At 37.7% G+C, this 13385-nt stretch overlaps 3 protein-coding genes across 3 annotated transcripts; 1 reads left to right on the forward strand and 2 right to left on the reverse strand.

Moving 5' to 3' along the window:
* The first annotated feature begins 3103 nt into the window (after nucleotides 1–3103).
* LOC114731926 (uncharacterized) lies at nucleotides 3104–5008 on the forward strand. The gene is made up of 2 exons (XM_028919185.1): nucleotides 3104–3634; nucleotides 4545–5008. Exons 1-2 carry the CDS (start codon nucleotides 3217–3219, stop codon nucleotides 4856–4858), a joined length of 732 nt encoding a protein of 243 aa, XP_028775018.1. The 5' UTR covers nucleotides 3104–3216; the 3' UTR covers nucleotides 4859–5008.
* Nucleotides 5009–7093: 2085 nt separating this feature from the next.
* LOC114731925 (esterase-like) lies at nucleotides 7094–9065 on the reverse strand. The gene is made up of 4 exons (XM_028919184.1): nucleotides 8233–9065; nucleotides 7965–8134; nucleotides 7598–7862; nucleotides 7094–7497 (listed from the first exon to the last, which is right to left on the reverse strand). The coding sequence occupies exons 1-4, from the start codon at nucleotides 8462–8464 to the stop codon at nucleotides 7241–7243; spliced, it is 924 nt and encodes a 307-aa protein (XP_028775017.1). The 5' UTR covers nucleotides 8465–9065; the 3' UTR covers nucleotides 7094–7240.
* A 1153-nt stretch (nucleotides 9066–10218) lies between these two features.
* On the reverse strand, nucleotides 10219–12181 carry LOC114731935 (esterase-like). The gene is made up of 5 exons (XM_028919192.1): nucleotides 11920–12181; nucleotides 11317–11526; nucleotides 11063–11232; nucleotides 10697–10961; nucleotides 10219–10603 (listed from the first exon to the last, which is right to left on the reverse strand). The coding sequence occupies exons 1-5, from the start codon at nucleotides 12179–12181 to the stop codon at nucleotides 10344–10346; spliced, it is 1167 nt and encodes a 388-aa protein (XP_028775025.1). The 3' UTR covers nucleotides 10219–10343.
* Between the last annotated feature and the right edge of the window lie 1204 nt (nucleotides 12182–13385).

Raw genomic sequence — 13385 nt, forward strand, 5'->3', positions numbered from 1 at the left:
TTTTTTTTTTGGGTCAATATTTGGGATCCCGATATCAGCATCTTTGGCAAATAAAAATAACGCTGTTATGATTAGATAATCACACGAGTACATTATAAAATCAAGAAATCAGAATAAAATATGATACAAAATTAATGGATCGAAGATGTAATTTTATCTTAATATTTTAATAAAACATATGGATTCCTGATAAAATTTTGAGTTTTTTTTTTTTTTGCAGAAAATTTTGAATTAACAGGGTGTTCACGGGCATCTTTATTTTCAAAAAAAAAAAAAAAAGATCATAGGCAATGGGCGCGTCGATCAGCCCGTCAACTGGGCTGTATTTTCCGCGTCCAAAAATTGAGGCCCAAAATATGTCCCCCTTAAAAGATGTTACTCCTCCTATCCTTAATATATGACTCAATTTTTGAGTTGGTTTTGATCCTAAATATAAGACCCATTTATTATATTTATCAATTTTCTCTAAATTACCCATATGGATACACTCTCAACCATAATCAAGTAGAAGAGGGAGATTGGGTATTAAGAAAGATGATTATGGTGTTTTAGTAAAAATATGTCACTTTTCTTATAATTAACTAAATTACCCAACTTTCTTAATCTAATCAAATTAGTTAAATAGGTCTTATATTAAGAACCGGAGCAGTACATCACTATTCAATTTTTTGGCCGGCAATATTAAAAGGAAAAAAAAAAGGTTAAATAATCCGACTGATACATTGACTGTTGTTAGACGCTGACTCGTGTTATCTCCACGCACCCAAAAGAGAAAGATGAGTTGATGTCTTAAAATGAATCAGAAGGACACAGTTGTCTTGACACGATTAATTATTTTTCGGATTCGTGACACAGGATTATGTTGCATGCTGTTCTTCTCTCTTCTTTTTTTTTTTTTGGGGGGGGTGGGTGGGTGTGTGGCGTTTGAATGAGATGTTGGTTTTTCTTAGACGCCAAAGAGTGAGGCAGTGCTTCAGACACCAGTCCCCAGAGGAGGGATGGGTTTCAATGCCAATGAACTGCTGATTCAGTTTCTTTCGAGTACTGTGAGGAACCTGGTAGAAAAGGACTGTTTGGGATCTAATCCCACTTAGTTTCTCTTTTCCTGAACTTCTTATGTACCCCCCCCCCCAAAAAAAAAGGTTTCTTTCGAGTAGGTGCACTACTTAGCTGATGTTTGATTAGTCCATGAAAATCATTTCGTATGGAAGTTGATAGATATAATTTTTATGAGAGAAGTAAGATGGAATGAAGGTTTTTCTGATGATAAGTATCCAAACACACTCTAGAAGTTGAGGCCCAACCTCCTCTACAATCAAACTAATTGGGTTAGCTACCCTTGAATTACATGAATGGGAGAGCAAACTTTGACGTGAACATCAATTCATTCAAAAGCACTTCAATTTCGCTAATACCCTAAGACCTAGGCTCATTCATGTAAGTGGGAGGTAGCATATATATATATATATATATATATATATATATATGGCGTGGGTCAATGGGGCTAATGCCATTGCCTGCACACAAGGAAACACGAGAGAGGCACATATGATTGCCAGGGTTACAAAACGTTATTGACACATGAACGAGAAGTTCCATGCACAGTGATGATGGTGAGGTGAAGGGGAAGCCAACCATCAGTAACTTAAAACTGCAGGGACACTGTTGTTTTGTTTTTTTGGGTGAAAAATGAAAAAAATGGAGGGGAAGAGGCCATGTGAAGTGATGAAGCCAGGTCGTGGGGAAACAGTCCCCCCCATGTGACCCCTGCTTTCTCTTGTTTGCTTCCATCGACTATAGTATTATTTCCCCTTTTTGAGTTTTTTCAACCTCATTCTTTGAGGGTGTGGTTTCCTTTTCGCCCTCACTCTTTCCTCAAACTACTCCTACTTTAGTCTCATACTGCACAGCACTCAGCAGCTGAGTGCGCGTACTGTTGTGTCTGCCACACTTTCATCTGAACGCTGAAGGCAATCCACCCTAGCTCCCTGTATTTGGGCATCCATGTCTGAGCTAAGTTTAATAGTAATCAGATATATGCGTGTCATCCTCAGAGAAGAGTGACCATTGCAAGGCAAATATTATGTATCAGAAACACCTGCTTGTGATGGCAATGCAGTTCCTTGGATTCATCCCAGCAAGCATCCACAGTGATGCAGTGGCAGTATTTGATATTCCGGACAAAATTGATTCCCCCCTAACCTGTTTGGTTGTTTCTACACTTTCTCCAACTATAAACACAGTCTGAATTCAAGTGACGCTTTTAATTTCTGAAGAGTTAATTAAACGACAAAATTAGCTTCGGTTTTACCCGTTTGACTTGCTGTGCTAGCCGGCGTCACTTCGTGTATAATTGTACATATATTGAGCAGTCCATTACAATAAGGCATTCATTGATCTTTGGTCACTACTCACTCTCACTCTCTCTCATATGAAAAGGCACAAAAAAAAAAAAACTCCGCACTGCTAAATCTTATATTTTGGATAGCAGGTGGTATTATTTTATACTCCTCCGGTCCTTATTATAAGACCCAATTTGACTTTTTATTTGGTCCTAATTATAAGACCCAATCCATTTTGTCTCTTATATTTATGCATTTTTTTCCAAGATAATCCTTCTAATAATGATAGTTTTAGCCAATATACTTAATTAGCAAGGATATTTTAGGAATAACAACATTTATTTATTATAAATAACTAACTTAACTTACTTCCTTAATTTCCTCAAATAAGTCAATTGGGTTTTATAATTAGGACCGGAGGAGTATTGTTTTTAATCCCAAAATTCAAAACAAAAGAGAATATTATTGGTGCCAGCCTGCGACCAAGGTGGGAGGTGGGGAATTACAGAGTACTAGAAAGTAGAAACCTAACGTGTTTGTCTTTTCTTTTGGCCAACTAAATATGTATGTTTCATATATCCAATAAGTGTTTTAAAGCTATATAAAATATTTAAATATCTTTTTAACATTTTTTTTTGTTTATCACTGTAAATACCACCAATCCACCATACCACGGTACAATTATCAAAGGGGTAATAAAACTAAAAGGGGGGAAATGCTCATCCAGCAAAATCCGACAGCTTTATCTATTATTACCCTGGTCTAAGCTGTTGGCTCTTCACACGTGTACTTGAATAATAATCCATGAAATAAAATTTACTCTAGAATAGAAGGCACTGTTCCACCGTTCGAAGTGGGATTCATTTGGTGGGGCATGCTCATGTTTCTCGATTCTAGTTTCCCATCATATATACATACCCACACGCACGTCCAAGAAACGCGACTGCATCATTTTTATTTCATTCCTCACAAACATTGGATTTCCGGTCTGCTTGCATTCCTCTTCTCTGCTCTCTCTTTGTTGGGGAAAAGGCATAAGATGAATCGGAATGAGAAGAGATCAGAGGAAAGCTGTGGCTGCTATCTCCACCCAAAACAGAGGGTTGTGGGGGTGTGTCCCTTGTGTTTGAACGAGAAGCTCCTCATTTTAGCAGAAAAACAGGGCCTCTCTGCTTCCACTCGCACCAAGTCACAGTCAACTTCTTCCATCCAAAGCATCTTTCCTTTTCGTTTTCTTTTCTCTCGTCCTCGCTCTCGTGACCATTACTGTCATTCCTCTTCCAGTCCAGAAGGTAATACCCTAATAATGCCTCGCATCTGTCAATTTCTCTTCTTCTTCTTCCTCTTCTTCCGATCTCTCGCTTTCTGTTCAAACATTTTCTAAGACAGAGAGAAACCTTTCTCTTCCCCCTGGGCATCAAGCATAATAATTAGTAGTATAATAGTGGGTGGTTTTGATTTTATTTTCTTTCAATTAGTCGTTGATGGTGAGGTGGGGGCAGGGGTTGTTGGTGTCCATGAATGACTTTCATTATGAGAGGAGAATTAGCAGGGGCAGTGCATGTGAGCGTGTCTTTGAGTTCACGACTTGGTTGGGGTGGTGACAAAACTAAGGTCAAAAAGCGTGGATGTTAAGACAAGAGTGTGAGGCAGCAGGTGAGGATTTGGCCTGTCATTTGGCAGCTTGATTCAAATACCGAGAGCCCTTATGATACTGAACAAATTAACACTGTTGCTACATTATATTATATATGGATATGGTGGGAAATTTGGGTACACAACAAACTGGGTAAGTTGTCTTCTTTTTGTTTTCGTACTCATAATCAATAACGCTAAGACCAAAGCTATATCACTGCTTCCAATGCAAGATTTTTTTTTTTTTAAGAAAAAAAGGGTGATACTGATAACCAAGAATGTTTGATTTTGAACGGACTTGCTCCTTTAATCATATAAGATATGCTAATTCACAGAATGAACAGAACAAGTAGGTGACCATATGTGTATGTAGGCATAGTATCAAATGAACTGATCTTCCAAAAATCCAACACCGGTAGTTCCTTCAGGTGCATCAGCGCACTGCTACTGCATAATTTGAAGTTCTATTTTGTCCTTTAATCCTAGTTTTGCTGCTCTTTCTCTTTTCAAAGATTATTAAAGCGTTGGTAGCCATAATGACGTTCCAGATTAGCCTTTCATTTACAGAGTCATTCATATCAATCAAGTTTGAAGGGAATGGGGTAGCATCGTGGGAGAAAAACACAGCGTCTGAGGTGACTATGAATAACTGCGACATGTCCTGGAACCATGCCAGCCTGATGATCCCAAACAAGGACTCCAAGAAGAGGGTGATAGAGCATGGGAAATCACGTGATCCGCTGAGGTGGCGGAAGCGGATAGGGCACCTGTTCCAAGTCATCAGATGGAAGAAATCCATGAACGGCCACGTGGAAGGAGTCAAGATGAGGAAGAGTTGGATGAGGACGCTGACGAAGAGAAAGACAGCGGATTTGAAATAAAGGAGAAGGCTTTTCAATTTTCGTTGTGGGTGGGGTTGCTCCAAACTCCTCACCGTCACTATATACTAAAAGTTATATCAACACTATATAGATGATAGACTCATACTAGCTTTACTCGGCTAAAAGATTTGCCCTTTTCAGTTCATAAAAGAAGAACAACAGCTGCTCTGTAATAGTATGCTTTTGAGGTCTGAGTGCTTGGAGTTCTTGTCCATTAATTTTGTTGTGCAATCTCTCTCTATTAAAGCTTCTCCATAGTCCACACAAGCTGCAAAGAGTTTATTAAATTGCTTTGATTTTAAGATATATTCTATACTAAAAATGGGGTAGCAGTTTGAGTATTTTCTTATATGAACTGTGCAGGACTGGCCAAACTCCCCATGTTAGGTACCCATAGCGGGAAACAGTAAGGCACAAGGGCCCTATTGGGGGACGCCGGACGCGATAGGACTTTGTCCTATTGTTGTCACTAAGCGAAACAATGTGTAGTTCCTTGGAATTGAATTCAATTCTCCAATATAAAACTAGTCTTAAAGTTGCATCAAGACATGAATCAGAAGAGGTATTGGCAATCAAGAACAATGATGAATCCCAATAATATTATTCCCACGTGCAAGTCAGAATGCATGTGTGCATGTCCGATTAGGCCCCTGGAAATTGACCAATGTAATAATGGACGGCAAATCGATAGGACCCCCCAAGTGGAATGGACATGGCTGATAGAGGAAAGCTTCAAGGGAGGAAAATGACAACACATACCTTCCAACCTAAATCAACAAGTGTATCACCAGCAGGACATATAGCAAGTGTGGCATCATTTCCATCACAGGAGCATATTTGTAGGAGGAAAAGGATTGAGATTTGAATTATTGCGTGAGTGTTTGTGTAGCTTTATCATTACGTTTCAGGTTCGCTTGAAAAGGGTTGTGTAATGAGCAACTTTCATAGATTCTAATGAGAATTAATGCATTTCCCTTTCAGAGAAAGCAATTTTGATGGCTAATTGATCGCTTGAACAGAAGGGAGCTGTGTGGCGCACTTGAGAATGAGAACCAAGGCACGCATGGCTTTTAACTTGTAAATATCTGTTTGGTAGGTTAAGGCCCCAACTATGATGATTGATCCACGTACCCCTCAATGCCAACGATGCATTAGGTTTAAGATGCTACCATCACATTGATTAGGCGGAGTTCTCAATCATTTAACTAAGTTAACTCATTTGGTTGAAATGGCGAAACTGAATAAATCCAAACCTAAGCTCCCCTTAAATTTACGTGTCAGTGTTCTGTACATCGCTGTGAAAAATATGATCGCATTCATGAAATAAATTTAATTTTATTATGTGGGATAAAAAAATCGCCGGGATCAAAATTGAGAAGTACAAATAAAATGTTTATGGGTTGATGCTGAAATAATTCAAAATGCTCATGCTTGAATATGTGTGACAATAGATTTGATGATCATGGGACACATCATAAGATATTTAAAAGACCAGAATTCAAACTCTTTCTTCCTTTGTTGTTTTTTTTTAAGAGGCAAAACTCACTTTTCACAGCAACCAAGGTGGCAACTATGGTCGATTTCCCTGTGTTTAAATTTAAAAAAGAAAATTATGTAACAGCCGCATTAATAAAGTTGCTGGAAGTGAAAGTTAAACTTGAATCAACAAATAAATTGTGAAGGAAATGTGACTAATATATCATGGAAGGGTTGCGCTTGCCTTAAAGATTGATTTGAATAGCTAGTGACAAAGTGACGACAATGGGGCTTGAGGGGGGGGGGTCACTCACTGCTTTAAGTTTGATAATTGGCAAAGGTCATGAAAAGTTGAAAGTTGCCGTATTTCTATATCTTTATCAAACAACAGACTGAGATGATCCACAGTCCTAACCATATGTTCCCTTCCTGTTCCTTATTCCCTTTTCTTTTATATAATAATTGCTACCCATCTCCCCCATTATCTTCAGTTCTTCTATTTCCTTCCTCTCACCACCTTTCCGTTTCAGTTGAAATTAAATTACTACATCCACCATGACATCATTCTTTTCCATCTTCTTACAGTACTGTTCATTTAAATGCTTCATTAACTCCCCCCCCCACCAAAAAAAAAAAAAAGGACAGAGTCCCAACACATTTTTTGTTTGTAATGTCCGGGCTGAACTCTGATTCTCATAATGTTACTGCTTGAATTGCTTAACGAAGAGACCCGTCTAAGTGACTAAACCAGTAAACATATGCAACCAAACGTGAGGATCCGCATATAGCTTATGAAATAGTGAATAATGAGTGCCGCTATCTGAGTGCGGCCTGCACTGAAGAATACAGTTTATTGTAATACATATGGACGAAGTCAGTGGCAGTTAAAGAGCAATAGGTCATAACCTACGCATTTCTGTAACATGCCTTGTTCAGGGGAAGGGGTGGATCTGAGAAAGCCCCGCTTGAGATTTGATCAAAGACGACTTTGTTTGCTGCTTCCGTGTAATGAATTCCATCCCAATTCACTCGAGTTGATGGGGTTTCACACGATCCCACAAAAATGTCAGTGCCATTCACAGTAACTTTGCCTCCGCACAGAACACTCCCAAAGTTGTACTCTCCTCCATAGCCACAACATGCCACCAGTGGCTTCTCGAATCCTACAAATTCATCATCCCAACTTTACCACTCACATCCACATATGAATACTAATCAAGTCAGTCTGTCCATAGAAATGTAATCATTGTTATCTAGTCTTACCGTATTTCTTTGGGTTGCTGAACAGAGAATATTTGACAGAATAAATATCTACATATGTGATTGCAGCCAGTGGGAGGTCTTTTCGAAGTTGAACTGTTGCTTCCTTCAACTTGTAGTTGAAGTATTGAGCTACTTCGTTATAAGGCTTTGCACAACCAAATGCATCCCTTTCAGCAGATAAAAAGTTGGCCAAAATGTAAGGGAGGCATCCAATGGGTCCTGTATTATGTATCCAGAACGACCTAGCTCCCAAATTGTATATGCTCTTCATCATCGAGTTACACCAATTTAGAACAAAAAATCAGCAGGGGGGGGGGGGGACGGCCCAACCATAATTCAAAACTGTGATGTTTGGATATATAATTACCGTGAGATTGGTTGAGAAAGTATTGATTATATCAGGTATGGAAGCTTTGACTTGTTCTACGGTTTTGTTATTGAAAAAGCCAGCCCCCAGATCATTTTGACCGATATCAAATGTGTATAGAGCTTCAGCAAAATACTTTTCTTTGGGCATCAGGTTTGCGAATATTCCTCCTGACACCAAACAATTTCATACAAATCCCAGAATAAATTATTGCTTATAAGAACCGAAAAGCACAAAACAGATCTCAACGATTCATGTTAATGAGCACCTTGACGTCGAATAAATTGTGTTCTGGGTATGAACTCGTTGAATTGAAAGTACTGGATGTTAAGGTAAAAGGGACTGAAACCACCCCCTGGTATGATGCTAGGTGGAAGCGTGATCGTCGATGCTGCTGTTGCAAAATTTGCTCCATGCGTAAAGTTGGTCCCGAGAGAATCAAGATACGCACTGAGATAAGGGAGTCCAAAATTTTGGGCTGAAATTACAGAGATACTCATGAAGACAATAAATAAAAAATATTAATTTATTTTCTAATAGATGTATATTACAACATGGAAAATAACTTTCGTTCTGCACTAAGATGAAATGATGGGGGAACATGGTATATTTTTTTTTTCGGTGTATTGCCAAAAGTTCTACAAAAATACAATTCTTGTGACATTCCATCTTTGTACGTGCATTAATTGCCTCCACCTGTTTGGCCAAGAAAAAAAGCCTCCACCAGGAAAAAAATTCAAAAAAGGAGAAAAACCTTCTCAGTTGCTAGTCGCTATTATGGACCACTTTGGTTAAAACAACAGTCAAAGTAAGTGATTTTGAACGCATTGACGGACTAATCAAACTACCAATACTGCCAAGCCATCTTCATCATCAACATCCTTTGTATTCCATTCTCTAACATCACAGAGCAGACACAAACATAATTTGTAAATTCAAGATAAATGAAGAGGCATGCTTATCTAATAATAGAATGAAATTGTGGCTGCATGTGTATTTCAGTGAAAAGGGTATATGTTACCACTTAAATTGCTGAACTAAAAGGCCCTCTAAGTGACTGAGAAAGCAAACATGTGCGGCAAAAAGTGAAGATCAGTTATCAGACGAATACCTATGAAATCAATGACAAGACGACCGTCAGAGAACCTTCCTGCGGGTCTGTGAAAATATGTCTCCCCATACGGTGGGGTCGGTGCTTCAAGTGAAGCAGCCAAGCCTCCAGTATCGGAGTTAGAATCACCGAAGTTAAAGATGGCTGGAAATTCACACACTTTAGTTGCAAAAACGGGGCTCAGTAACGTGCTAGCAATACATAAAATCACCAAGCAACGAAGGAATGAGATCACAAACTTGGTGTTGTAAAGAGACTCCATTGGCCAAAAGCATATAGAGATGATAAGGAAACTTGGGGCAATTATATGGTGTAACTAATGGTGGGCTTTTCCTGCCTAGTCCTAGGCGTGATGTAATGCAGGGTTGTATTTTAGTTTGACCAGGCTTTATCCATTTTCTTCGCTAAACAGGGGGTCAAGAGGCCCATTCACAGATGATCTTGACGGAACTGATCTGCAGTCCGCCATACGCAAAGAAGTTATGTGTTTAACCGACTTTTTGCATCTTAGCTCAATCAATTCAATCTCCACGCACGCCATGTATCCAGATGAAATTTGAAGATTTGACATAATTCACATTTTAGACGTCAAGCTGCTTGTTGGATTGGCTTCGACTTTTCTTCTGCATTAATTACTCAGATCCTGGCATCCTTGTTCAGCATCAGCCCTCCCAAGAAAAGAGTCACGTGTTCCTTTTATACAGCTAATTATGACCTTTATTTCACGTCTTTGACTTCCCACCGTTTTTTCGCGAAAACCTTCGTGCTTGGATTGAAATATTTACAGCAACGTGGCCCGAAGTCTCCTTATATATATAATATATAAATATAGAGACGAAATTTTCAAGTTTCTTCTAAAGAAGTGTGTCTCATTTTTTTTTAGTTTTATCATATTTAGAGATGTAGAAGATATTAAAAGGCACATTGAATTAAAATTAGTTATATAACACGTTAGAATTAATAAAATCACCCTTCAAGATGCAAATAATAACATATATTTTTCCATATATACATGAATTAATAGGTTTTTGAGATTTAAAAATTAGGAAATAATAATTCTGATATAAATATTATAAAATAAAAAGAGCGAAATTTTAAAAAGAAATGATAAGGCTATATTTGCCAGCTTATTATTAGGTCCACTCCCCACTCCTCTTGAAGTAAACAAGATTACTTCCCTTCCAAGTTCCAACCAAACGCACCGGCGTGACGTTATCAAATATGATACAGCTGAATTGATTGGCTGCCAGAGATCACGAGTTTACAATCTATTGATGATTTCTGTAACATGCCTTGTTCAAGGGAAGGGGGGGATCTGAGAAAGCCCCACTTGAGATTTGTTCAAAGACGACTTTGTTAGCTGCCTCTGTGTAATGAACTCCGTCCCAACTTATTCGAGTTGATGGGTTTTCACATGATCCCACAAAAATCTCAGTACCATTCACAGTCACTGTGTTTCCACACCTAACATCGCCGTGTTTGTACTCCCCCCCATATCCACAACATGCCACAAGTGGTTTCTCGAAACCTACATATTCATCAATCCAACTTTACCACTCCACATCCTCAGATAATCCTAAATTTGCGCATATGAAAATTGTGATCATTGTGTGTATCTTACCATATTTCTGCGCATCGCTGATCAGAGAATACTTGACGGAGTAGACATCTACGTATGTGATGGCAGCTAAAGGGAGGTCCTTTCGAAGTTGAACTACGGCTTCCTTCAACTTGTGATTGAAGTTTTGAGCTAGTTCATTATATGACTTTGCACAACCCGACGCATCTTTTTCAATAGATGAGAATTTGGTCAAAGTATCAGGGAGACATCCAAAAGGTCCTGTATTGTGAATCCAATACGATCTACCTCCCAAATTGTATATGTTCTTCATCAAGTTCGCCATTTTAGAAATTGAAAAAAAGTTAGTAAGAAATTAATTAGAACCTGAGCGTAATCCAAGTTATCAATGATTGTGTATTAAGTTACCTTGACATTTGTTGAGAAAGCACTGATTATTTCGGGGATGGAAGCATTAATCTGCTCCACAGTCTTGTTAGTAAAAACGCCAGCGTTAAGATCATTTTGACCGATATCGAATGTGTACAAAGCTTGACCAAAATACTCTTCTTTGGGCACCAGGCTTGCAAATACTCCTCCTAAAAGAAAATTTCTATCAGTTAAATGTTTTCGTGTTGATGAAGATCTGAATAGACAAAATAGCTATATATGTCAATGGATACCCTGTTGGCTGATAAATTGCGTTCTGGGAATGAATCTTGTGAACTGAGAGTATTGCATATCAAGGTAGAAAGGACTGAAACGACCCACGGGCATAACACTAGGTGGAGGTAAGATCGTTGATGCCACTGCTGCGAAGTTTGCTCCGTGCGTAAAGTTAGCCTCCAGAGAATCAAGATATGCACTAAGATAGGGAAGTCCAAAACTTTGAGCTAGAATTAAGACCAGAAAAAAAAAAATCAAGATTAATAATCCATAACTTTCACGGTAACACTAAATAAGCTTGTAATTTATAAATTATAATCTAAGTCGTTCGTGCGAAATAGGACTTGGTTTGATGCTTTTGAATTTGATTGACCTACCAGAGTCAAAATTAACTGTCACTATCAATATGCTCTGTTTTCCATGCTCTGAAACATTATAAGCATGCTTTTCTAACCTTTAAAAAAAGACAAAAGGTTGCTATCTAACAGAATTCAAAAACTGGAATGGAATGTGTATTGCTCTTTCAGTTGAAAGAGCACATGTCACCACTTGAGAATGGAAACATGTGCAGCAAAAAAAAAAAAGAAGAGAGAAGATCAATTAGGCAAATTAATAGGCACCTATGAAATCGATGATGAGACGGCCATCAGAACCCCTTCCTGCTGGTCTATGAAAATAGGTCTGACCATAAGGTAGTGTTAGTTCAAACAAAGAAGCATCAAAGCCACCAGTATCGGAGTTGGAGTCACCAAAGTTGAAGATGGCTGGAAATCTACAAACTTTAGTGGCCTGAACTTGGTTCAACAAGGTGGTTGTGATACAAAAAAGCACCAAACAATAAGGCAATGAGAAGGGAAGCTTGGTAGTGCTAAGAGACTCCATTGGTCAATTCAATACACAGAGAAAAGAAAGCAAACTTGGGGCCTTTTTACGGTACTGCCGATTGCCAATGGTTGACTTTCTCCATTGTTTAAACCTTCCTTCACTGATGAGATGATATGGTCGCCTGCTACGGATCCAGAAGAAATAAAACGCAGAAAATAAATAGGTAAAGGTTTTATACTTATCATGCTTTGACGTGATAAAAAATTATTATTAGCGTATGTCATGATTGCTAGAGCTGAGATTGGGTTCCGTCGTTAACACTTCAAATACAAATGATATTTTCCTAAACTCATGCATAGACTTCGGTATGCATTACATTAATATTGCTGGCGTGTAACTTTTTCTAATCAATCAAAGTCAAACCATACCTAAGTGAAGGAAACAGAGTAACTTGTATACCAATATTATGACAAAATTATAATAACATTGACTAAATTATAAAATCATTTTAGCTACAAGCACATCATTACAAAACAAATAATCTAAGTAGAGTTTTCCATTACTTTAAGTCTTTCATACGTTTTTGAATGTCAACGAAAAGCAAAGTGCAACAAATTAAGCAATAAATTTGTTTTTTCCCCTAATAATTGTGCCAAAGATTTTTAATGATTTCTCAAAATAGAATTGTTATTTTTTATTGTTTGACCTTGTCAAAGTAACACAACAGACAATTTGTATTGTATTCAAATTATTCTTTTTTCAATCATAGCATCTTTTAATTGATAATGTACTTCCTTCGTCGATCATCAATATAGTCAGAATATAAAATTGAATTGAGTTGGTTACGATAACAGCAACTGATGATGTTAACATCAATGTTGTATTGCACAGTGGAACACAAAGATCCCTGGGAAACTTGGGTGTTTATAGTAGCTTCAGACGTTATTCAGTTTTTTTTTTTTCCCCTTCCTGACGTTATTTATTTGATTTTGTGAATTTTGGCAAAAATGAGCAGGGAAAAATTTGATGTGATGAGTGGACTTAATTATATTATGGACAGAACCAATTTCAGTATTCATCACTTTGACAAGCACTCTAAGCTCATCAGATTTTAACTGTTTATATTTGATTTAAACAGCCCAAATTTAAAATCTTTAATTGATTCTTTGTAAAAAGAAAAATTATTTTTTGAAAGAATGATAGTTAAGAGATTATCCCTATTTTAGATTCTATACATATTAAAAAAATTATTTTAAATAAA

The sequence above is a fragment of the Neltuma alba genome, unplaced genomic scaffold (genome assembly GCF_004799145.2).
Source record: "Neltuma alba isolate B1F8T4 unplaced genomic scaffold, ASM479914v2 tig00012864_pilon, whole genome shotgun sequence".
Lineage (NCBI taxonomy): Eukaryota > Viridiplantae > Streptophyta > Magnoliopsida > Fabales > Fabaceae > Neltuma > Neltuma alba.